The sequence below is a fragment of the Mandrillus leucophaeus genome, unplaced genomic scaffold (assembly GCF_000951045.1).
Source record: "Mandrillus leucophaeus isolate KB7577 unplaced genomic scaffold, Mleu.le_1.0 Scaffold719, whole genome shotgun sequence".
NCBI classification, from domain to species: Eukaryota; Metazoa; Chordata; class Mammalia; order Primates; family Cercopithecidae; genus Mandrillus; species Mandrillus leucophaeus.
This window is the reverse complement of record NW_012107797.1, coordinates 781,997-809,030: the sequence shown is the minus strand read 5'-3', so window position 1 is coordinate 809,030 and position 27,034 is coordinate 781,997. Positions and strand designations below refer to the sequence as shown.

General features: G+C 41.7%; 1 protein-coding gene across 1 annotated transcript in view; it reads right to left on the bottom strand.

Annotated features, from left to right (window-relative positions):
• The window catches only part of LRRK1 (leucine-rich repeat kinase 1), a 161,444-nt gene that overhangs the window by 60,582 nt on the left and 73,828 nt on the right, over positions 1-27,034 (bottom strand). The window contains exons 4-6 of the mRNA XM_011965266.1: positions 21,490-21,661; positions 16,390-16,569; positions 15,802-15,950 (exon numbers count right to left, since the gene is read on the bottom strand). Of these exons, the coding sequence (XP_011820656.1) occupies positions 15,802-15,950; positions 16,390-16,569; positions 21,490-21,661 (501 nt within the window). The remainder of the gene's footprint in view (positions 1-15,801; positions 15,951-16,389; positions 16,570-21,489; positions 21,662-27,034) is intronic.

Genomic DNA, 27,034 nt, shown 5'->3' with positions numbered 1-27,034 from the left:
TCAATATTGAATGGTTTGTACCCAAAATGAAATGGCAGCCAAAGGCAAGATGCAGAGGAGGCTGGTTATGGTTTTGGTTTTGACAACACATCTTAAGTGTCTATTGAAAATCTTTAAATAAAACTCTGAGGACCATCATAAAATAAACAAAACAACAGGAAATAATTGAAGTATTACTATAACATGACCCAATTACAGTACAAATCCCTTGGGGAAGGGCTTAGGTGTGGCTGTCCTTACAATGGCAGCCTCCCTCTCAACACCTCTTCCACATCCCCTGAGCTGGGGCTGGAGCCCTGAACTGCAGAAGGAGCAGGGGCTCGGCCTCAGGCTGCTTAACTAACTCCACGTGAACTCTGAGCAAGTCACAGTGGAGGTGAGCACTTCCTTAGGCTCTGTCCAGCTTGAGATCCCATGTGTTAACCTCCCCACTGATCTGTGTGGCACTGACTCAGCCCACATTTCTTTTGCTGCGGCAGACAGCATGGCCAACCAGAACCCGGACTGTACACTCCACAGTACAGAGCTCTGCCTGGCTGCCCCTGCAGCTCAACCTCATACCCACTATGCAGCAGAAACTAAATCAGTGTTTGTGAGCTGGAGAGATTCAAGTCACCAAGACTTGCAAGCAATCCACTCTGTGCACTTCTTACCAGATCAATCATCCTGAAATATAAGTCTGCTCAAGACCTTTCAGCTTTCCCTAGCCCACTCAGCCTTTAGCAGAACATCCAAAGTCCTTCCTTTGCAGCCTCACAGCCCCCCACTTGGCTCCAACCCACTTTTTCAACTTTATGTCTTCCTGCCTTTCATAGCTTCTCCCTGCCCACCCAGAGCAGCCTCTGATTTATAGTGATGCCCTTTGCCTTCCTGTGGGCAATGATTTGTGGGGTTAATTTATTCTAGATAAAAGAAATTAGGGGAGGGGGCACACTCCCAGAGCAGGGGAATTCAAGGCCAAGGAAAAGTTACCAGTCGAAGTGCAGAAGCTGCATGTTCATAAATAAACTGCAGGGCTCACAAAGTAGGCCCAACATTGACATTTGTAGGAAGTCTTTGGGGGCTACAAGGGTGTAGCCTTGCTGTTGGTAACTGACTGGCCCATGTGCTCAAGGGGCTGCTGGGGTGCTCTGGGGCTGCAGACCTCCCCTGCCTCCTTATTGGAATGTGAGTTATCATGGTGACCAAAGGGGCCAAGATGGGAGGTCAACGTGGGAAGTACAAGGGGGGCTGGGCCTGGAGCTAAGAGGGTGATATGCTTTGGTTGTGTCCCCACCCAAATGTCATCTTGAATGAGATAGAGAATTATGGGTAGCTCCCATAATTCCTACGTGTTGTGGGGGGCACCTGGTGGAAGATAATTAAATCATGGGGCGGTTTCCCCCATACTGTTCTCGTGATAGTGAACAAGTCTCAGGGGATCTGATGAAGGGGAAGCTCCTTTCCCTTGGCTCTCATTCTCTCTCTTGCTTGCTGACATGTTAAGATGTGCCTTTCACCTTCTGCCATGATTGTGAGGCCTCCCCAGCCATGTGGAACTGTGAGTCCATTAAACCTCTTTTTCTTTATAAATTGCCCAGTCTCAAGTATGTCTTTATCAGCAGTGTAAAAACAGACTAATACAGAAGGTCTTTGCATACACCTCTTAGAGTGGACCTCTTTTCTCCTCTTGGAGAAAGCAGATGTTGCCTGTTCCCAGAGCTCTTTCTAGGCTTAAGCCCACGCGTTTCTGCAGGACTGATATCCAATAAACTCAAGCCAGGAAGGAAGTGGTAAAAAGCAGTGGTAGTAGTGTGAGGTCAGTAAAGCGGCCGAGATTCTGCAGATGAGGCTGGTCTCTGTTCACACTGTGTGCTGTGAGCATGATGAAGGAGAAACACAATCCTTTCCACCTCTGCGCCCTACTCCATTTACTCTCTCCTGGAATTCACAGTCCCCTCCCTCTCATCCAAATCCCATTCCTGCTGCAAGCCCCAGGTCAGGGATCCCCATCCTCCCCTGAACAAGTGCACATGTTACTATGCTATAACAGGAATGCTGTCTTGAACTTGTGTCCGTACGTTCAGCAACACTTTCTTGAGTATTGCTGTGTGTAAACCATTCTGCCAGGCACTGGGGTGGATATGAAGATGCAGAGGCTGCAGACAGAACTGACACTCAAGTAGCTTATGATTCAGAGGGAAGGGGCGTGTCTACATGTGTGTGGGGCGGTGTGCATGTCTTTGTGGTTGTGTATGTGTGCCCATCTGGCTGCCCTAACTCAAAGGTTTCCTGACCTTCATGGTGTCAAACAGCACGTGATGCTGACCACCCAGCCAAGAAAGAACACTTGTAGGGAAACCTCCTGTGCTTCCTCTGGGGGTATTGCTTTATCAGAAGAAAATCATCAATAAGAAATAAGTGGCTGTGTGTACCACTGATTCCCCTCAACATGAGAAAGAGGAGAAAGCATATGTCGCCAGTTCCCGGAGCTCTTTCTAGGCATATACCCACTGTGTTTCTGCAGGACATCTGATAAACTCAAGCTGGGAGGGAAGTGGTAAAAAGCAGAAGTCTGCAAAAATGTTGACACTTGGAAAATAGACATGCTTGGAAATGGTTTCTGGGCTGGATGGACATTGAAAAATCTGGTCTGGGGCTAGTCTGAAAACTGATTTACAAAAGTTATTTTCTTTTTTAAGCACAGACATTACAGGGCGCCCAGATGTCCACAAAGTGGCAGAGAGAAATGAGAAAAAATGCACAGTTAGAAAAGATGTCCAGGGCTGGGCGCGGTGGCTCATGCCTGTAATCCTAGCACTTTGGGAGGCCGAAGCAGGCAGATCACTTGAGGTCAGGAGTTCAAGACCAGCCTGGACAACATGGTGAAGCCCTGTCTCTACTAAAAATATGAAAAATTAACTGGGTGTGGTGGTGCACACCTGTAGTCCCAGCTGCTTGCGCGGCTGAGGCAGAAGAATCACTTGAACCCGGGAGGTGGAAGTTGCAGTGAGCTGAGATTGCACCACTGCACTCCAACCTGGGTGACAGAGCCAGATTCCATCTCAAAATAAAAAATAAATAAATAAAAAGATGTTCATACACTTGACATTAAAACCTAGCTCTTCCAGCCCTGGAGCCCTCATTAGTCCTCATTATTTATTTGTGTTTAGTCCGGGCAGAATCACAATAAACAAGATTCCGAGACAGCAAAGCCAGCAATTATATAATCCTATCCATGAAGGCTAAACTACAAAATCAATGACAGCTGGTTAAGGAGAAGCCAACACTTCAACACAGCCGTAGTTAAGCTCCACCCACTCTATCACAGAGAGAGGGAGGATGTGTTCATGTTGGTTTTTCAAGCACGAGCCCTTTAAATCTCAGTCCAAGTAAAAGGAAGTACCACTTTCTCCAGAAGTCGCAGTCCTATGATTTCAGAAACTTGTTCTTCATGGCAGTGGCAGTGACTTGGGTGGCTTTCAAGAAGGATTAGGTGTATTTAAGGGCAACTGGTTCGTTCTAGACTGATGTGTAAGAAGGGCCTCCTCATCCGGGGATGGAAGCTGCCATTCAGGAGGGTACTAGACACCTTTACATGATGCTTCCTGGAGATGTTAGCCATAAAATTGCCACAGTGAATGAAGCACTGCCCCACAATGACATCTCTTATGTTTTTATATCAGTGCAAACCTATGAGTTGAAGAAAAAAATTGTTTAGTGAAGAGTTGGCGTCTACAAAGCTTTTAGCCTGGTTTGAGCCTCAGCAGATGTGGCTGGCACCCCAGCCCAGTGCAGACTCAGAAAAGGACTCCTGCTCCCGGTGACATATGTACACAGGTGTGCCCCTGTATGATTCTGTGGGGTCAAGAGCAGCTTTGCCAGACTGAAGTTGTAATGTTAGCTACTTACTAGGTCTCACTGAACCCACAAAGCAGAATCCATAGCTCTTCTCATGTCTCCAGCTCCTTGTTCCTGTCAGTTGGTCAGTATTTTGCTTTTGGCTCATGAGTAAGAATCTTCCCCCCTAGAAACTGTAGATCCTTTCAGAGCACAGACTATGGCTCAGTGACAAAAGGGCACGCCACAATAAAAGGCAAGTAATAGGTATCTATTCAATGAAGACACACATATTACAATGGGGGGAAATACACAGAAAGTTCTTGAACTTGTCAATTCTTGGCCCATACAAACCCCAAGTCTTTCTTTCTGCAGTGAAGCAAAGATTCCTGGGATGGTGCCTTCTTGTTGAACCAGCCAGTAAGACAAGAGCCGCATTCTGATACGCAGAAGTAACAACAAGAACAACTGAACAACCAAAGGAGCTGCAAAATCAATGAGCCTAATCTGAAATGAAGAGACTCACTCAAAGGCCTGGAGAACATGCCAAAAGAAGCTCTGAAAACAAAGATGCTCAGAGCAGCAGGCCCAGAAATGACATCTGAAGGCTCATCCCAGGTTATCTGCATGACGCCAATGATTACAGTAGAGAAGAGATGATGGCTGCAGAGAGGGTCTGTGGACTGATGCCCACAAGCTGAAGGTAAATTTCAAGGCTACAAATGTCCTCTGGGAACCCAGACCATCAGAAGGGGCCCTCAGTAACAGGGATTCAGTGACAGAGAATCGGCAACACTGGAGACAGCAGCTGTGTCCCAGCGTCCTTGTGCATGTAAAGGCCAAAACAGAACCAAAACAAACTGTGCCTCATCTCTGCTCCCAGGAGAAATACTCATTGTGGGTTTTCTAAACACCTACTTCTCAAGTCCCTGCACTCTGGTGGAGACAAGCTCTTAAGGAGAAAGGAGGCATTTAAAACGGGAGGATGAGAAGGACACTGTACCTTGACTGTCCGTCTACCTGGTGTCTAAGGTGGCCCATGGCAGGTGGATCCAGGCCAAGGGCAATGAAGCGAAGGCGGCAAGGATGGTGTGATGGGTTGCAGTGTATCCCTCCAAAAAGATACACTGAAGTCCTAAAGTCCTGTACCACGGAATGTGACTTTAATCAAAAACAGAGGTCATCAAGCCAAAATGAGGTTATTGTGGGGGCTATCATCCAATATGACTGGTGTTCTTATGAAAAAGGAGAAATTTGAACATAGAGGCAGACAATGGGAAGACGATGTGAAGAAACAGGGAGAAGTTAGCAGATGACTGGAGAGATGTGGCCACAAGCCGAGGAGCGTCAGGCACCACCAGTAGTCCCCAGCAGCTGAAAGGGGCAGGGAAAGACCCTGCCTCAGAGCTTCCAGGAGAAGCTGACCCTTTCAACACCTTGACCATGAACTGCTGGCCTCCAGGAGTGTGAGAGAATAAATTTCTGTTGTGTTAAGCACCCGGTTTTGGGTGCTTTGTTACAGCAGGTCTAGGAATTCAGATGGTAATTCCTATCTGAAGGGAAGAGAGGGGAGGTCTGGACGTTCCATTGACACAAATTATGGTCACAATCACACAGATTACAAAAGGAAAGGCAAGGAACAGACTCTTAGAAAGCCAAAAGCATTCCTGTTGAGATAAATAGATTAGAAATGTAATTTTAAAAGGAAATGACAATGACAGAAAAATCAGCCATTAAATTTGGGGAAAGCCTGTGAGGACTCTATGGTGTAAATGGAAAATTTCAGAAAGGACTTGAGAATAACTACCACAGGGAGTAGGGAAAGGAGAGACAAGAAAATGGGGGGACAGTTTCCTTCTAATCTAAGAGGGGCTTACCCACTTAAATAAAAGACTAAATGAGAGAAAACAATGAAGTCAGTTTTGACAATAGCATGTCTATTAAAAATATTGTAAATATCAGAATTAGTGGTTAGCTGCCAATATGTTTAAACAAAGAAAGGAAATATTACCATAGAAACCAGATAAGTGAGAAACCTAAGCACAAAAATAGCTTACAATATACGCTTCTGATCATATATTAAACAGTCAACATGTAACATTCTGTATTAAACAATCAACATGTAACAATCTGTATTAAACAGTAATTGTAACAATCAGTGGCTACAAGTCCAGACTCTAGGCAAACAATCTGGAAGTAGAAATGTAAGATTTACTTACCCAAATAAAAATTATCAGTGACACAATCCGAGAAAAAGCGAACATTGTATGAAACAAACAAGGAATATAAAGAATCAACTCCCAAAGGCTCCTAATTCAATATAATTTTTTCCCACTTAAATATTTCAAATAACAAATAGTCCTTATGTTATGTAAGTGGTTCCTTAATACAGGACTCATTTCATTTTATGAGTCAAAACCAGTTACTTTGCAAGGGCCGTTAAAATTCCAGCCCAATTACATGTAGGTACATGGATACAAAACTGCAACAAAATATTTAATCAGCTACAACTAAACTCAGAGATTTAAGTTCTCTGGCCAGGTAGGGTCTACACAAAGACAACAGCACCGCAGTAATTTAGGGAGAAGCACAGCACACTCTGTCAGAGAAAGGGAAACAGAGCTCCTCTTTTAAGCAAGTGAATGCCAAAAGATGTGTTCAGTAAAATGCATCACTTTTTCTTTGCTAAAATTCTTTAAAAATAGGTACAGAGGTTTTTTAAACAAAAAGCAACATTGTACGTTTTTCTGTATTATTTCAGTCATTCCTTTTAAAAATAGGAAACTTACAAGAAATCTCCGGTCACTAGTTCCAACTTAGGAATTTTGCCAATAGCAATTTGAGAGAGGGGAAAAAAATGCAAGAAATAAAAATATGGTGTCTGCAGTTAACTAAGATACTTAACTTGCTTTTGAGAGAACCCTCAGTTTTCTCAACTTGTAAATAAAGACAAAACTTCCACCTCACAGGCTGTATAAGAGATTAAAATACAATATTTTGGCAAAGTACTTTTTTAAAGCTATGAGGCCCTATGTAAACGAAGGGAAGATATTGCATACAAAAATTTCAACCATCCACCCATTCATTCACCCATCCACCTATCCACCCACCCACCTGTTCATCCATGCAACCATGCAATCATCCACCTACCCATCTACCCACCCATCTATCTATCCATCCATTCATCCATCCATCCATGCAACCATGTAACCATCAACCCACCCATCTACCCACCCATCTATCTATCCATCAATCTATCCATTCGTCCATCTACCATCCTCCTATCCATCCATGCAACCATCCACTGACCCATCTATCTATCCATGCAACTATCCATCTATCCATCCATCCACACACCCACCCACCCATGCATTTTCTACCTACTCACCTATCCATTCTGTTCCAAGCCCTACACCGAGAGGAAAACACAGGGTGAGTAAAATTGGCCAAGGTTTCTGCTTTGAGGAGGCTTCCAGTCATGTGGAGAAATTGATTAAAGAAGAATGTCACCCAAACAGATAACCCCAAACTTTGTTTAGTGCTTTGAATAAAACTGACAGGGAGCTCTGAGACATAGAAGGCTGGGGTTGGGGCAAGTGACTACGCCTGAGGGTTAAGGAAGGCCTTCCTGAGGGTATTGTGTGGGGATCTGCAGGGTGTCCTGGGTCAAGGAGCAGCAGTGTGCTGAGTGCTGAGGGGGCAGGCTCGCTTTTACCTGACGAGGCGTGGTCTGCTTGCGGGTACAGCATGGATGGTATAGCCTTTGCCTGCCACCCGATATGTTGGCTTCCTTTCTTTTTCTCTTTCTTTCTTCCTTCTTTCTTTCCTTCCTTCCTTCCTTCCTTCCTTCCTTCCTTCCTTCCTTCCTTCCTTCCTTCCTTCTTTCTATTTTGAGACACAGTCTTGTTCTGTCATCCAGGCTGAAGTGCAATGGCACTATCTCAGCTCACTGCAACCCTGCCTCCTGGTTTCAAGTGATTTTCCTGTCTCAGTCCCACAGTAACTGGGATTATAGGCATGCACCACCACACCCAGCTAATGTTTGTAGTTTCAGTAGAGACGGGGGTTTCACCATGTTGGCCAGGCTGGTCTCAAACTCCTATCCTCAGGTGATCCACCACCTCGACCTCCCAATGTGCTAGGATTATAGGCGTGAGCCACCACACTTAGCAGACATGTTGGTTTCTTTCCCCCATGTCTTCTTATCACAAATAGCAGTGCTTTGACCATGTTTGTGGCGATCACTATTGATTTCATTTGAATTATGTCCTAGAGGTATTCTTCAGAAAGGAAATACTGAATTCAGAACAGTTCACTGGGAGAAAAGAGGTTTATAGCTTTTGCCACATGATGCCAATTACTTTCCACACATATGGAACCAATTCACAGTGCCAGCAGGAAGACATTGGTGTGTCCGTTGCTCTACTGCTCTGCCAAATGTCTTACTCAGTGTGTATATTTATTTTTGCTAGTTTAATAGGTGTGTGACAGTACTTGCAAGTTGTTTTAATTTGAATTTCTGTAATTGCCAGTAATGTTGTATATGTTTCCATGCCACGATTTACTGCCAGTGTTTTCTTACATGTAAATTAACTGTTCATTTGTCTCAAATTTTTACTTAGTGGAATCTGTGAGCAATGTGAAAGCCAGGGCAAGAGTCTAGCCATCACTGCTGAGTCCCAAGCATCTAGCAGGCGATCTATAAACTTTGGCTAAATTAAATTCAATCATCAACTGACATGGAATTGCATCAGTGATCTGCTTTGGATTTAACTGTTTGTCAGTTATTTTTTCCGAACTATTTTCCGTGTCTTTTCTTTTTAAAATTATGTTTTAGTATACATAATTTTGCTTTAATGTTCATGTTATTTCTGATCATATATCTTCATATATGTTTAGAAATTGAAAGGCAATCATTTCCCTCTTAAAACTGGGATAAACATGCTTTTAAATATATATGTATCTATAGATATAAGATCTATAGATATTATATTAATAATCATATCTATAGATATGCATATTCTGATGAGTTTTCAAAGCTTAACGTTAACTTGTCTAGAATCCATTTGCATCGTAATGAACCTAAATCTCTGTACTGATATCCAACAGTTCTCACAGCCTTGGATAATGTTTCTTACTCTTATTCTCTTTCTTATTCTTTTCTCATTACGTCCTCTAGTTTGTCACTTAAGTTCAAATAATAGTTTTTCTGTTTCTGCCTGTCTAGCTTAATCATTTTTCTCTGTTGTTATCTAAATACAAGTGATTGATATGCTGGCTGCTTTGTAGGATGTCTTAAAATCCAGCAGGACAGCATGAACACCGGACTGAAAAGCCATGTGCTGTTCCCATTCACTATTCTGCCATGTGACCCCTGGCTACCCATTTTCGAGTTCTACGAAGCACTAACATACACATGGATAGCATTACATTTGTCTCCTGTTCCACAGGGAAAGCATATGGACGAGGAAGAGGACAGGGGAAGCTTCAGTATTTGGAACCTAGAGAAAATGGGCATGTGTGGGACAATGGACTGAACTGCTCACCAGGGCACAAGAAAAGTGGAACTGGTGGAAGGATGCTGGGAACAGTCCAGGGTTTGCTTTCGTGATTCTCAGAGGGTATGGAAGGGGCACCCTCTTCTGTTCACACAAGCAATTGTTGAAAAGGCCAGGCCAAGAGGAGTCAGGGTCCATGCCCCAGCACTGGCTCTTACCATGGGGGCCTTGCTGGGCCAGGTTGAATTCTGGGAATGCCAGTGCCCATGTCTGGTCCTATAGCAGCACCGCCTGCTGAGAAGAGGGTATGTGGCACCAGGGCAGTGGTGACGTGTGCGGAAGTGCTCTGCAATGCACAAAACTCTGGAATACCACCCTCTGCACCAAATGTGAGGTCCTACTTAAGACAGGGATGTTCCCCAGAGGCCTCAGGAAAGGCCACCAGCCCCCGGCCATCAGGCACTCTCATGAGCACGCAGCCGTGGCTCAGCTGCCTCCATCAGCAGCTTGCATGGCCCCAGTAAAGCGCCTGCCTTAACTCTGAGGATGTACAGCTGGGCTGCTTATGCTCAGGCACTGACACGCAGACATGAAGGGTGGGGCACCAGGAACTTGTAAGCTACATAAGGCGGAACTGATCCAAAAAGTAATAATAAATGTCCCTCTCTCTTTAGGTTAGCTGCCAGATTTGAAATCATTAGAGACTTTTAAAAGGAAATTAATAATTTCCCCGTTGGGTTGTTTGAAAGTTAATTTCAGGTCTGGTCTACTTCCCACATTTAAAACAGCCCCAGTGAGCCCTCAGCCTGGCTCTCTAACTGCTGAACAGGAACGAACATCGTGGTTATTCTGGGATCTGATTAGGCTTTTCCTGGCATTTCTGAGTTTTCTTTTTCCTTTCTGGGTGTGACAACATCAAAGCATTAAGCTATTTCTTATGGCAACACAGCTAAATATTGACACGATGTTCACCACGAACGCAGGCCTTCTTATTAGACGTTCAGGCAAAACTTCAGCAGCTTTAAGAGGAGCACTGCCCAGCCAGGCAAACAGCGTGGCCAGGTTTGACTTTACTTCACTTTTGTTCCTTAAAGAGTGTGTTCCAGCAGTCCAGACCATACAGTGTGGCCTCTGGAACCTTCTTCAACCAAACACCAACAAAACCCAAGCAGCCAGCCACCGCCAATGGAAAACAAATGTGGGTTTCTGTGCACTTTCTCCCTTTGCTGGCAGAGGTTGATTCGGGCTATGCTTGACCCAGAAACATGCAGAGGGGCTGCTGTACCTGGACCGGCTGTGGCTTCCACGCAGGTAGCAAATTACATTAAAAAATACTGACCAGCTGGTGGGTTAAGCAGAGCTCAACCACACAAAAAACACGACGGCACATGCATGATCTCCCTAAGACATCATCGTGTGGCCCATGACTGCTTGTTGTACCAGGGCTGGAGCAACAACCTCCGTCACGTGTGCCCTGACGGAATTGTTACTTCAACAAGGTCACAGCCACAAGTGCCAGCAGTGCCAAAGGAGTTTTCAGGCCATGTATCATGTCAGTGAAGCACCCTTTTAATGCCTACCCTTGTGTAATATTCTGAACCAATCCAAACTCTCAGTTTAATCCCACTGGATACCTAGGAAGGTAGGAGCACTTACCTCTGGCTCCTGAGTCATCCTCCCTGACTGCTGGAACCCTCTGCCTGGACCCCTCTCTCCTCTCTTCTGCCAGCAGCACAGAAGGAATGTGCTGTTGCAGGTTGGAGATGATGGGGCAGCCAGGTACACCCACTCCAAAGTACTTGCTTTTGAAATTCACTTGAATGCTAAAAATACCATCTGCTTTGGGGAAGCTCAAGGGGTCCTTGTGACTCAGGTTGTGCTGAAATTTCATTTCCTCTTCTGATTCCACGCAACAGAGCCAATGAGAGGAAAAGCAACATTGCCTTTCCCTTGTCTTTTCATTCACAAAATGCAGTAATCACATCCTCCATGCTCTATGCCAACCTTGGCATGTGTAAGAAGAGTTACCTCACAGAAAAGATCACAGGTAGAAGACAACAGCCGTTTCTGCTTTTACCTTTACACCAAGAAAATCAGAGTCACTGGCTCTTGACCTTGGGTGCACATTGGAATCATCTGGAGAATTTTTAAAACTCCTCATGCCAGGTGTCACCCCACAGATTCGGATTTAATCAGTGTAGGATGTGGTCTGAGCATCCAGATTTTTAAAAGTTCCCAGGGATTCTGATGTGCAGAGAATCATTAGTCTATGTGAAACCTAGGCGGTATAGTTCAGGAACTGAGAACTGGGGAAAGCCCTGCGTTCGGGAGTCTAAGCATCAATACTGTTTAGTATTTGTCATCCTTGGACAAATAACATAATGTCTTTGTACCTCAATAATTTCATCTGTAAAACAGACACTATTCCCTGCAGTTCTTACTGAGGTCTTATGAGGACCTAATAAGATAAGAAAGTGCTTGGAAAAATAACAAGCACTACATAGATGTAAGGGTTAGATGATCATTATTTCCTTTGGTGATGTGAGGCTAAGAGCAATATAACTAATATTTATTGAGCACTTATTATATGCCAGGGCCTGTGCTAAGTGCAGAGCTGCCCTCCATGGTGAAGACTATTGTTGACCCTGTTTTATAACTGAGAAAACCAACTAAGGAATGAAAGGTAGAAATACACAGAAAGTACAATATCAGTATTCTTTAGAAACTAGGAAACCAGCAGGAATAAGGGAAGGGCAAAAAGGAAATAGTAGTAAATTAAAGAGATGGAAAAATATATACTAATAGGACAGGTTCTACACAGATATGAAGTGGGTGGATTCCTCTTTCAAAAGCAACACACTCAGATGAGATTAAAACCCAAATGCTGTTTACAAGAAATATACCTACGGTAAAGAGACAGACAAAAACCTGAACATAAATATCTGGGAAAATTTATGCAAGGTTGACACAAAGAAAAAGAGGGCAAAGTGGCCACGTGAAGAGAAAACAAACTCAATTTCAAGGATAGAGACATCAACAGGATTAAGGTGGCCATTTGATATAACCAAAATAGGTATTGATGAGTCATAAAGCCAGAAGCCAGGTATGGGGCAGGGGAATTGCTTGGACCTGGGAGACAGAGGTTACAGTGAGCTGAGACCATGCCATTGCACGCCAGCCTGGGTGACAAGAGCGAAACTCCATCTCAAAGAACAAAAACAAAAATAAACAAAAACAAAAACCCCCAAAACAACCATATGAAGAGGGTTTTAATACAGACAGAAGTGAAAATTAATGAAATAACAAATAAAGCAAGTAATTAAAAAAATCTATCACGTTCCTTGACAGTTCCTTGTGTTTTAACATAAATCTTTGGCTGATTTGATTAAGTTTGAAAGAGAAAAAGTAAAATTGTTCAACAGCATAAATGAAAAGAGTAATATAAGTATAGATATAGAAGAAAAGAATAAGAAAAATGTCAATGCAACATTATGATGGCAAATTAAAAAACCTAAAGGAAATGGATAATTTTCTACCAAAATATAATTTCCTGATTTGCATATAAGGGAAAGCAGACAATGTGAATTGACAAATGACTTCAAAAGCAATCAGAAAATAAAGATCTACTTTATCTAATTAACCATTAACAATAAATAATTCCTATGAGACTTCTCCAGACAATAATAAGATGGGAAGTTCCCCAGGTTATTTTGTAAAGCTAGCATTGTCTTATATAAAACCACATAAAAACATTAAAAATAGAAAAATATAGATCAATTCACCTGTAAACACAGATGCAGAAACTGTAAATCAAATATCAACAGATCAAATCCAGCAGTTAAAAAAAGACAATTAGCATTTATAGTAGGAGTTCAAGGTTGAGTCAACATCTATCATAATCATTTATTCAATTAATAAATTAAAGTAATAAATTAAAGTGTATATGAATACACTAATTGCTGCAAAAAGGGATTTGAAAAATTCAGCAATGTTTCCTAATAAAAACTCAAAGCAAAAATGAATACATGGAAACTACCTAAATATAACAAGAACCTATTTGCTAACTGTCTAGAGCAAATGCTCATAAACTGGTGACACCAAGACCTTTAAAATCAGGAATAAGATAGATATGACCGCTAGAATCACGATTATTCAACTTTTGAAATTGCTAAAGATACACAATAAGACATGGAATAATAGTTGTATAAATATTAGAAGAGATAAACTTGTTTTGAAATTGCAGAATATGTGATCATATATCCAAAAGTATTAAGGAATTCTAGTAAAAACTACATTAGAGTGAACAAGAGAATATGGAAAAGGAATTGGATAAAATAGAAATAAACAAAACAACTTTTCTCCATACCAGTAATATCAGGTTGGAATTGAAATGGAAAAGAGTTATATAAATATATAGATAGTTCATTAATATGGTAGCAAAAACAATAAAAATGTCACAAATAGACAAGACAGGTCCAGGACTTTTAGGAAGAAAGGAAAAAAATCTCACTAAAGAACATAAAAGCTACAAAATAGAGTCACTATGGGAAATGAGCAAAATAGAAAAACAAATGTCTGATAATAGTCCAGTCAAGATATCTTTGGAAAAAACAAATGAACAGAAAACTTGCATTAACAGATTGTAAGACTTAAATGCAGTGCCTATAATCAAAACAATATGACATTTGCCAGAAACAGATTAATAGGCCAGTGAACCAGTACTGAGAATCCCAAAATGTATACAGATATAGGTACTGGGGAAAATGCCAATGGTGACATTTCAATTCGCAGGAAAAAGAAAACTTTATTTTAAAAATTGTGCTAGAGTAACTGGTTATCTGGAAGAGATAAAAGTTAGCCACCTCCACCCTCTGCCACTTCCCTCATACAATACACACAAATAAATACCAGAAAGGTTAAAGCTTAAAATGTAAAAACTAAATGAATGAAAACATTACAAGGAACTCCAGGAGAATAGTGAAATAAAATTAGAGAGAAAGTGGCCTTCTTGCATAACCACATACCAGAAAGGAAAAGATGAACATATTGAATTATGTATTATTTTATCTTTGCTATCACAAAAGATAACAAAAAAAGAAAAATAATGGATTGGGAAAAATATTGGCAACATTTATGATAAACAAAGTCTTAAAAATCTCTAATGTTCAAAAAAAAAAAAAAAAAAAAAAACCCTCCAAAGTGAGAAAGAAAAAAAGACAAACAATCCTTTAGAAAAAATAATCAACCAACATTAACAGGCAGTTCACATAAAGGGAATGCAGATTAATACTATAACATGGAAATTAAAATAAGGTGATATTATTTTTGCCTATCACACTGATGAAAATTAATAGGCTCCAGGATGCCTAATGCTGGCTGAGGTGTGGAGACAGAGAATCCCATATGTTGCTGGTGAAAGTGTGAATCACCAGAATGTTTGTGGGCAGTGTTTCCAAAGCAGTCCACTTTTAGGACTGTGCTCTACATAGGCAAACATGCCATAGCAAATAAGGCTATATCGCAAGAGGAAAAAAAAAAAAAAGAAATACTCAAATGTTCACCAATAGGAGGAGAGCTATGTCAACTAAGCTACATTGGCTCTATGTATTTAAAGAATGTACCTAAAAGAATGAGTTGTAGCTACACTAACTGATCTAGAGGAAGTTTATGATAGAGTACTACCTTTAAAAAGCCAAGTTGAAGATAATGTAAATAATGCAATACTATTTTTGTTATCAAAATGGGAAATTAAAACTAAAACCTATATAGGTTTATAAATGTTTGTATAGCATTGCATATAGAAGGATGTGAAAAGATCCCTACCAGGTTGTTAAATTATTTACTTCAAGGGCAGAAGATTCATAATTTTTATTGCCACTCTCAATTGTGATCACTTGTTATAACAATCATATATAACTTTAGTAATTTTAAAATTTAACACCTAAAAATTTAAAAAAGAAATATGTTAAATATGATATCTTTAATCAATTTTTGAAAAAATCACGAAAACAAAAACAAAAACAAACAAAAAGACTTTGGGAGGGGGATGAAGCCCAGATGTCCCCTTCAAAACTCATGATGAAATGTAATTGCTGTTGTGAAGATATTAAGGGGTGGGACCATTAAGAGGCGATTAGGCCAAGAAGGCCCCACCGTCATAAATGGATTAATGTTGTTATGTTATTTTGAGGGTGGGTTGGTATAAAAGTGAGTTCTTCCCTCTCAGTCTGTTGGTCTCTTGCTCTTCACCTTCTGTCATGGGATACGACTGCATGAAGGCCCTCACCAGATACCAGCACTTTTGCCATGGGATACCACAGCATAAAGGCCCTCACCAGACACCAGCACTATGCTCTTGGACTTCTCAGTCTCCAGAACTGTAAGCCAAATATATTTCTGTTTATTATAAATTATCCAGTCGGTGGGATTCTGTTACAGCAATACAAAAGGAACTAAATACACTCCACAGGCAGTGACTACTCACTGTTTTTCCCGGATAACTGCTGGGCAAGGCACTGGCTTCAATGAAATACTTTCTCAGCAGATGTTTGCTGGGGTCAGGACTATCCAGTAAGATGTAGGAACAGAAATAGGCCCCATGCCGAAGCAGGAATATTGCAATGTCTTCATTCCCTAAAGGAACAAAACCAGAAAGCTAAAGGCATGCAGGTACAGAAAGTGTCATAGCTGTTGGAAGGGCAGACTCTGATATGTGGAATGGAAACTGAAAAGGTACTTGTGCTGGTTGGACTTCTCTATTTACTTCTCTTGATGCATCAAGTTCCCATTAGTAGGAGAATTTCTGTGGGGCTTTGCCCTTTGGAGTGCCTCATACAACAGTCCCATTAGACACAGTCAGTCTCTGTCACTGAAATTCCCTTGCGGGGGCAAGTAAGGGGGAAATGAGGAAGGGTGCAGATATTTTGAAAAAGAAACACAGAACAGGAATTGCAAAAGTCTCCTCACAGAGGTAATTTGAGAGCCAAGAGTGAGAATAAAGACACAGTCCCACATCTGGAGGCTGAGATGGTTTGCATGGTCAGGGTTGACTCGGGGTAGTGGGGAAACCCACCTGACTTGATGGCCGCATACAGGGGCAAGCGCACGATGACTGGGAACTCATTCTTCCTGACAGCGTAGCTCTCTGGGTCAGCCCCGTGCGTCAGGACCAGGAGCTTCACAACCCCCAGGTGCCCTTGTTGGCAAGCCAAGGCCAGCATCCAGTTCAGCAGCCGCTGGGGACTGCAGGGACCTGGCAGGAGATGGCAGGACAAAGGGAAAGTACCACTGAAGGGTGCTACTTGCTCCCACTCTGCTCTTCTCTTAGATCATTAGTAACAATGGACTGGTCAAATAAAATGTGGTACATTTGCACCATGGAATACTATACAGCCATAAAAAAGAATGAGATCATGTCCTTTGCAGCAACATGGATGGAGTTGGAGGTGATTATCCTAAGTGAACTAACACAGGAACAGAAAACCAAATACTGCATGTTATCACTTATAAGGGGAAGCTAAACATTGAATGAACATGGACACAAAGAAAGGAACAACAGACACTGGGGACTACTTGAGGGCAGAAGGAGGAAAAAGGGTGAAGATTAAAAAACTACCTGTTGGGTACTATGCTTATTACCCAGGTGACAAAATAATCTGCATACCAAACCCCAGCAACATGCAGTTTACCCATGTAACAAACCTGCACAGGTACCCCTGAACCTAAAGTAAAAGTTAAAAAAAAAAATCCAGCTGTCCTGTTTCCAGCTGAAAGTTGCTTCTGTTGAGTTGATAGTGGTTTCTGGAATAGCCCCTCTGAATTGCATATGACATTTCCATACTTCATTCCCCCACCTGCTTGTCAGAAAATGCCAAGCAATGAAAGGTAGGATTAAAAATGGCATATCCAGCTTGATCTTAGCCAAATAAAAAATGAATGTGTGGAAATAAGACTAGAAAGAACTACCCCAGTGTTGTGGTATTATCTCTGGGCTCTCCCCTGCCCTCACCCCTCCCCTAGAGTAACATTACATGCAGGAGTATGAACTTTGGAGACAGGCATTTTAGAGTTAAAATAATTTAGCTATGCAATTTTGGACACATTTCTTAATCTCTCTCTTAGTTTGGCTGTTGGTAAAATTGGAATAATAATACTCATCCTCCCAAGTTTAATGTGAGGACTACATCACAAAATGTGTGTCAAGTGCCTGGATCAATAAATCCTAACTCATTATGTTGTGTCATTGTATTATTAGAGTACTAACACTTTCCCACATTTTAAAATTATCTATAATATACATATATTACTTTCATGAATAATAATAATAAAAGCTTTGGTGAAAGAAATGGATCTGTCAGGCCTAAAACTGAGAATTTCTCCCCAATAGAACTGCCTACTTAATTCCAGGATGAAATAACACTTAGCACATTGAGTTAACAGGGACAGTGTGGGCTGAAATGTTACAATATCTTCAAGTTCAAAATAGTGCAATATCTTCTGGGTCTAGTTGCCATGGAAAAATGACCTCATCTTCTGCATGGACATTTCCCAAATGCATCATAACACTGTCTCATTTCCAGAGGCACATAGTCTTAGGGATCAAAGTGCTCCCAAGTGAGGAGAGAGTGACCCTCTCCTTCATGACAGGACGTGAATGAAAGCAGGGTCAGGACGGCCCTGTTATTCACCAAAATAAACATGTAGCATAGGACTGAGGCTGGAGCCAGTGCCAAATAAATATCCCTTCTTCTCCCTCTACTGTTAACCAGAATTAATTATTTGTAGGTATGTTAACAGAAAATAAGTGACCTCTAATTCACTTACACAAGAATATCTAGGTAAGAGAAACACAATAACCATGCTAGTAACTTCTGTTGAGATGAGGATGTGTCAGTCTTTGGAGGCAGGCATTGTATTTCAGGACCATGATTTTAAGATGAGGAAACCAAAGCTCAGAGAGGAGGTTTGGAAATGTAGGAGATTGGTCAGAGTGGTGGGAAAAACTACAGTGAAAGGACGCAAACCTTCTGAAAGTTCAGAAGGTTCTGCAGAGCCCTGGGGGAAAATAGCTGAAGGCAGAGGGCAAGGAGTGTAGGGAAATGTAGCTTAAACAGGCTTATTTACTTATGGTGACCAGGAACTGACCTTTGATCATCTGCTGACTTGCCATTCCCTGAAAGGGGAACAATAAATGTTAATTACGTACAGGTTGTGCTCGCTCCAGGTTTTCGGCATTGTGCTTGCATTGAATAAAAGCAAGCAGCTCTAGCTTCTCCAGGCTGCTCTCTGGCCACTAGAGCCAGGCAGTCACCCAGCTGCTCTTACACTGTATACCTGTGTCTGAGCACTCATTTCATCCATCAGCCAGGGTCTGCGGGACATACCCAGCAGGGAAACTTCCTGAAGGTCCCATAGTTGGTAAATAACAAGGTCAAGACTTAAACCTTGCTTTGTCTAAAATCAAAGGGTGCTCTCTTAACCACACAAAACCCCTACAGGTATTGTCTACAGCCTAAGGCCAATGACACTCAGAGGAGCCCCTCTTCCTCCCTGCTCAGCTTCAGAGACCAGCAATCACTTAACAACATGCTTCAAAGAATAAATCCCATCAACCTCTCATCCCTCTTCTTCTCAAACCCTCCTTTGTTCTCTAGCTGCTGCTTGTTTTTGCTTTTTGTTTGAGAGAGGGTCTCCTTCTATCTCAGCCTGGGGTATAGTAATGTGATCATAGCTGACTGCAGCCTCGGACTCCTGGGCTCAAGTCATTCTCTCACTTCAGCCTCCCGAGTACCTGGGAATATAGGCATGTGCCACCATGCCTGGTTAATTTAGAATTTTTTTTTTTTGTAGAGACAGAGTCTCACTATGTTACTCAGGCTGGTCATGAACTCCTGGGCTCAAGTGATCTTCTTGCCTTGGCCTCCCAATGTGTTGGGATTACAGGCATGAGCCACCATGTCCGGCCTGACTCTTGTTTGTCTTCTTGTCTTAACTTACTCCTGACCATGGCTGACTTCCCTTCCAGCTTGGGAACTCCTTTGCAGGAAGTGCAGGGATGGTACACACTGTTTTTCCCATCTCTGCACTTTCTGCAAAGTCCACCACAATGGTCTGAAATCCTTCAGTCCTCAGCAGCTCTGCTCAGAGTTGAGCTGAAGACAGGATGCTCCTGGGAGCAGTTGAAAACCATGATGAGGTTCAGCCATGCTTCCTGTTCTGCAAAAGCAGGCAGCCCAAGTCCTTCCCTCACTTGTCTGCCAAGTAAACTCCTATTCACTCGGCAAAGCCCAAGTCAGATGTCAGACTCCCTTGGGAGACCCCATCCAGCATCCAGACAAACCTGCCCCCTGGTGTGCTCCCAGACCTCTGTGTAAAAATACTTCAACCTCAGCATAATTACATTGCACAACGTTACTCCTTTCTGCCTTAATTTCCCCTGCTTGGCCAGGAGGTACTAAAAGGCTGGGAAAATCTTTAAAAAAATTCTCTGTGTCTCTCAAGTTCTACAAAGTGCTCAGCACTTGGCAGTATTCAATAAATATTAGCTAACATTAGGTGACTGAGTCAGCTGGCGTAGACTCTTCAGGGCTAGAACACAGCTAATCTTGGGGCTCCCTGAAAAGAGGCAGGTCAGCCTTTGGCTCCTTAGGGGCACCCAAGCTCCTCTCTGCCCTCCTATGTCTTGTCTTAGTCTTCTCATGGACCCTAAAATTGCTCTGATTTCTGCCCATAATGTCATTCTGCCTTCAGACATATGAGGGGAACACCAGCTTGGAACCAGCTCTGAGCACAGATCTACCAAAGCACACAGCTGGAAACTCTCAAACAGGCTGCTATATAAGGGGTGAGGCCCAATGCAGAATGAAAAGAATGGGGCCTCTTGTTTAAAAATCATGGAACATTTTAAGATAGTGAGTACAGAGTATTAAACAAAACGTGGGCCCTTCTAGGTGCAGAGCCCTGGGCGACTGCATGTTCTCCCACCCAAGAGGTGGGCCCTGGCTCCCAAGCAAAATCCTAACTCCCAAAGACCACTGCTAGGGTGTGCCTCAACCTATAACTGTAGCGATGCCTGCCTAGACTGGTGCAGTGTTTCTGAGCTAAGACCACCACGGGAAATTACAGGAGACCAGGACATCTTGAGTTCACCAAAGAAAAAAATAGTTCCCATAAAAGCAACATAGTGTGGTACACAAATACAATGGAATATTATTCAGCTATCAAGTCACAAACAGGCATGGAGAAACCTTAAATGCATATTGCTATGGGAAAGAAGTGAGTTTGAAATGGCTACATACTGTGGGATTCCAACTAAAGCGATGTTCTGGAAAAGGCAAAGATACTAAAAAAATCAGTAGTTGCCAGGGGCCAGGGGAGGGAGGGAGGGAGGGATGGGGTCAGGGGAGGGGTGGAGCACAGAGGATTTTTAGGGCAGTGAAACTGTTCTGTGTAATACTGTACTGATGGATACGTGTCATTATCCATTTGTCAAAACCGATGGGATCTACAACAGCAAGAATGAATTGCAATGTAAGCGATGGACTTTAGTTAATAAGAAGGTATCAATATTAGTTGATCAATTGTCGCAAATGTACCACACTAATGCAAAACAGAGTTATAGGGAAAACCGTGTGGAGGGAGTACGGTGGAGCTCACTTCTCTGAGCTTTGGTTTCCTCATCTTAAAACCATGGCCCTGAAATATAGCACCTGCCTCCTAAGACTGCTGCATCCCCATCTCAATACAAGTTACTAGTATGATTACTCTGTCTCTCTTACCTAGACATTCTTGTGTAAGTGAATTAGGGATCACCTGTTTTCTGTTAACATACCTTCAAATCATTAATTCTGGAACTCTATACACTCCAATCAATTTTTTCCATAAATCTAAAACTTCTCTAAAAAGACCAAGGTCTATTAATTATTTTTTTAAAAAGCAATGTTAATTACATTCTTTATGAAATATGGTGTTTGAGACTTTCTCTTATGAGTTCATGGGAGTGAGAGGTGGGATGTGGCTAGCAGGCAAGCTTCACTTTGTTTGGGTGTCAGTGGCCTGCCCTGGATTTCTTGATCTCATTATTGGTGAAAGCATGAAGAAGTAAACATTTTGGGGTGATGCCTAAGAAGAGGTGCCCTGAGACATGGTTAAGAGCTCATGCCCTGTGATTTACCTGGTAAGGACTCAAGCAATTCCTGCACAATGGCCGTGTGCCCAAAATACGCTGCTACCACGGCTGGGTTGTCATCCATGGGCTCGGTGGGCAGCTCCACCAGTCTCTCGCTGAGTAGATAGCGGACCATCTCCAGATCCCCATAGGCCGCTGGGATGCTCAGAAGCTGGCCCTGGCCAAAACAGAACAGGGCTCCAGTGAGATTGGCTCTATTAGGAACTGCCAAGAGAATTGACGTTAAGTGCTTCACCAGGTCCCGGGGCAGGGCTGGAGTTGTGTTGTCCAGAACGGCAGCACCTGCCAAGTGTGACTGGGCAGCACTTGAAATGTGGCTCCTCAGAAGTGAGAGGTGGAGAGTATAAAATCACATGTGAATTAAAAGACCTAGTACAGAAAGGGTAAGCTAGCTTATGAATAATTTATGTTGATTACATGTTGAAACAATTATTTTAATATATTCATGTTAAATAAAAATAATATTAACATTTTATTTGTTTGTTTCTGTCTGTTTTTTTGTGTTTTTTTTTGCCAGGGTCTCTCTCTGTTACCCAGGCTTGTTCACTGCAGCCTTGACCTCCCAGACTAAAGTGATCCTCCTGCCTCAGCTTCCTGAGTAGCTGGGACTGCAGGCATGTGCCACCACACCGACTAATTTTTTTTTTTTTTTCTGTAGAGACCAGATCTTGCTATGTTGCTAGGGCTGGTCTCGACCTTCTGGGCTCAAGTGATCCTCCAACCAGAGTACCTGAGATTATAGGTGTGTGCTTGTTTACTGCTTTAATGTGGCTACTAGAAAATATGATATTATACATGTGGCTCTCATTTGCTGCTCTCGACTACCTGCTTCATGAGGAAGGGGATGGTGCGCATAGCCCCTTCTGGCATAGAGCCAGAGCTCAGTAACCACTTGGGACATGTTGAGTCAGTCCTGGGAAGAGGGAAGGCAACCAGGCTCTCTGAGGAACCATTCTGCAATTTACTCATAAATGGAATGTGACAGACCAGGGGACTTCACAGATCTGAATCCAGGGACAAAGATCCTCCAGCAGCATGCAGAGGGACTCTTGACTTGGTGGCCCAGAGGAAGGAAAGGATATGGTGGAAACTGGACCCAAACCTGAGTTCCTGCTCATTTCCAGTCCTTCCGGTATGTAAAGGTCCTATGTGGCAGGTTATGTATTAATACATCAACAAGAATGTGGAGGTTCAGAGAGGTTTCAGAGCTTGCCCGACACCACATAGCTAGTAAGTGGCTATCATAGACCAGTGTAAAAGTGGTCTTGACTTATCAAGAGCTCTCTGGGTCTGAGAAAAGGATACTCAGATGGCTGCTAGATTGGCATGTTAAGTGTTTGATTGCATTTCTGAAATGTCAAGTCCTTTGGCATCTGGTTGTCTCCTATGGGCTTGAACATCAGTGTGTTCAAGCGGGTAGATGGGGAGCCCCTATTGGAATGGGATGGCCAGTGCCTCCATCAACACTTATTGAGGATCTACTGTGTGTGAGAGGTGGGACGGTGCACTGAGGATGTCAGGGGCCATTTCTGGTCTCCACAGATTTACAATTAATTTGAGGAGGGAGTATGCATAAACAGCCCCCAACAAGCACATTTGACTTGCTGAATAGTTTATAACACAAGTGTGTTTGGAGATCATTTTAGATGCGTTGGGTAGGAATGGGTAAATGGAGCCCCCAGGAAAGGGAATGGACATTTATCAAAGCTCTCATCATGTGACAGATTCTGGACCGAGTACTTTATTCACATGGCTACATTCAATCCTCCCAACAGTCATGCCAGGAATGTGCCTGTATTTCTATGTTACAGAAGAGTAAATAAAAGCTTGCCCATGGTTAGGGAGTTTATCATCAGCAGAACTGCTCAGGGTTTGAACTGGGGTGTCTAGCTCTAAAGCCTAAGAGTCTCTGTTGCATTCAAGACTTCCTGGAAACATGGGACTTGGAGGAAGGCTCAGGTTCTGTAAGTGGAGTGAATGGGCTGGCAGTGGGATCTATGTCTGACAAGTGAGGAGAGGAACAGTCTAAGGGGCTGGGATCAGGTGAAGGACAGTAGACTCATATATTCAATACGATCAGAAAGAAAAGCCCACCCACCTGCCACTCTGCCAAGGGTGAGGCCCAGTAGCCCTGTCATTCCAGGAAAGCATTTGCATTATGGAGAAAAGCCACAGTGATTGATTAAATGCTTCACTGCACACAACTAACAGCTGTCTAGATTCGGTTGGTTAGAGGCTTAAAAGCCCCATCCTCTAGTAGTGGTAAGTGATGTCATAGGAGCCAGCCCAAGGCCAAGAGGGACCCAGACAGTGGGAAAGGTCAAAGCTGGCTTTCTGGCTGGAGTCTCCATAGTGAGTATTTTTAAAAATTCCAACAGCACAGAAAAGTATAAAGCAAGAAGTAGGCATCTCTCTCTGTCTTTACCTCCCAATTGCCCTCTGCAAAGGACACCTTCCAGAACATATTTGTTTATAGTACTCACAGGTAATCTCATATACAACTGAATGCTTTTTTCACTTAATTCATTATGACCTTTTAATCATGAATATAACACACCTGCACACCTGCAGAAAAGTGCAAATATTTTAAGTGTTCAGTTTCATGCAAGGCATTTGAATACACCCATGTAACTGGCCTCAGTCCAAAGACCAGGACATCACCTGTGCCCAGAAGCCCCCTTTGTTCCTTCTAGTCACTGCCCTATGGTGAGGAACCACTATACTGACTTCTGACATCGTAGATTAACTATTACCAGTTTTTAAGTGCTGTAAAAGTGGACTTATACTTCGGTTATTTTTTAACTTTTTGCTCTGAAATAATCAGAGATTCATGGGAAGTTACAAAGATAGTACTGAGAGGACCCTAGTATCCTTCATCCAGTTTCCCCCAATGGCAACATCTTACATAATTGTAGCAAGATACTTGACGTTAGTACAATGTGTGTATATGTTCTGCATTTTGTCACAGGTGTAGACTTGAGTAGCCACCACCACAATCAAGATACAAACCTGTTCCATCACCACAAAGGTCTCTGTCATGCCACGTACCCATGTTAGTTTCACTCATCCTCTTCCTCTTCACCATCTCTAACCCCTGACAAACACTAATCTCTTTCCACCTCCATAATTTTGTCATTTTGAGAATGTTACTTAAATGGAATCATAGAGAATATGATCTTTTGAGATTGGCTTTTTTTTTTTTTTTTAAACTCAGCATAATGTCCTGAGATCCATCCGAGTTGTTGCATGTTTCAGGAGAGTGCCTTTGTATAGCTTAGTAGTACTCCATGTATGTTTAAGTATTCACTTACTGAGAGTCTTTGGTTGTATCCAGTTTTGGGTCATTACAGATAAAGTTTGTATGAAACATCATAAGCAAGTTTTTGTGCGCATGTAAGTTTCCTCTCTCTAGACTAAATGTTCAGGAGTTCAATTGCTGGTTCATAAGTGTATTTTTAGTTTTTTAAAGAAACTGACAAACTATTTTCCAGCATGATTGTACCATGTTACATTGTTGGTGGTAACACATTAGAGATACCCCTTCTCTGCATCCCAATCTGAATTTGATACTGTCACTATTTTTTATTTTTGCTGTTCATAAAGCTGTGTAATGACATCTTATCATTGCTCTAATTTTTATTTTCCTAATGGCTAATGATGTTAAACATCTTTTCATGTGCTTATTTGACATCTGTGTTTCTTCTTCAGTGAAATGTCTCTTCACATATCTCATAAATTTTCTATTTGGATTGTTTGCTTTTTAATGTTGAGTTTTGAGAGTTCTTTATATATTCTAGCTATGGAGTCCTTTGTCAGATAAGTGATTTGTAAATATTTCTCTCAGTCTGTAGCTTGTTTTTTTAGAATCACTGTCTTAGATATTTCTCAGAGAAAAGTTTTTACTCTTGGTGAGGTCCAGTTTACCAATTTTTCTTTCATAAATCATTTCTTTTATGGATTTTCTGTATAGATTGTCATGTGATCTACAAATAGAGACAGTTTGTTTCTTTCATATCTGTGTGCCTTTTATTTCATTTCCTTGCCTTCTTGCATTGGCCAGAATTTCCAGCAATATATTAAATATATTGAATAGTATTTTTTAAATACAATGATATTATAGTTGCTCTTGAGTAGAACTTGCAGCATTATATTGAGAGTGGACATTCTTGCCTCGTTCCTGATCTTAGGGGAAAACAGTCTTCAACATCAAGAATGATGTTAGTTGTAGGTTTCTGTCAATATTCTTTATCCAGTTGAGAAAGTTCCCTCCTATTCTTAATTTTCTAAAAGTTTTTGAGAAACATGGTATTGAATTTTGTCAATTTTTTTCTGTATCAATTGATATGATAAGGTAACTTCTCTTTTTTAGTTTATTAGTAAAGAGGATTACACTGATTGATGATTGAAACCGAACCAACTTTGCATCTCTGGAATAAACTCCACTTGGTCATGGCTTAGAATTCCTTTTACATATAGCAGAATTGTACTTGGTACTATTTTGTAAAGAATTTTTGCATCCACATTCATAATGGGCATTGGTCCATACTTTTTTTAACACTGTCTTTGGTTTTGGTGTTAGGGTAATACAGCCTTGATGAAAGTGTTAAAAAATGTTCCCTCTTCTATTTTCTAGAAGAGACTATGTAGAATTGGTATTAATTCTTTAAATGTTAGGTAGAATTATCCAGTGAAGCCATCTGGATCTGTAAATTTATTTTTGAGGGAAGTTTAAAATTATGAATTGAATTTTCTTAATAGTTAAAAGGTTATTCAAATTATGTATTTCCTATTAAGTTGTGGTAATTTCTACTTTTCAAGGATTTGTCCGTTTCATCTAAGTTATCCAATGTATGTGTTTAGAGCTATTCATAATGTCCCCTTATTATCTTTTAGATATCTGCAGGATCCGTAATGATGTTCTGTGTTTCCCTTCTGATGTTGGTAATTTTTGTCTTTTCCCCTAAAGGCAATGTTGCTCTTTGACTACTTTCAAGGTTTTATTTTGTTTTGTCTTTAGTTTTAATAAGCTTGACTATGATGCACTTGGAATGGATTTCTCTGGGTATGTCCTGTTTGTTTTCAACTTCTTCAATCTGAGCATTTATGTCCTCTGCCAGTTTGAGAAGTTTTCAGCCATTGTCTCTTTGAGTTCTCCTTCAGTCTTGCCTTCTGTCTACTCTCCTGGGATTCTGATGACATGAATGTTAGATCTTCTGTTAAAATCCTCACATGTCCATGAGGCTCTGTTCATTTTTTCAGTCTATTTTCTCAGTCTATATTCTCTATATTTCTCAGTCTATTTTCTTTTGTTTTGGCTTTATTTCCAGAGTGGGTAATTTCTACTGTTCTGCCTTCTCCCTGATTCTTTCCCCTGTCCTCTCTTCTCCATTCTACAGTTGAACCCATTCATTGAGTTTTTTTTTTTTTTTTTAATTTCAGGTATTGTACTTTTAAGTTCTAAAATTTTCATTTGGCTCTCCTCGTGTCTTTTATTTCTTTGCTGAAACTTTCTATTATTCCATTTGTTTCA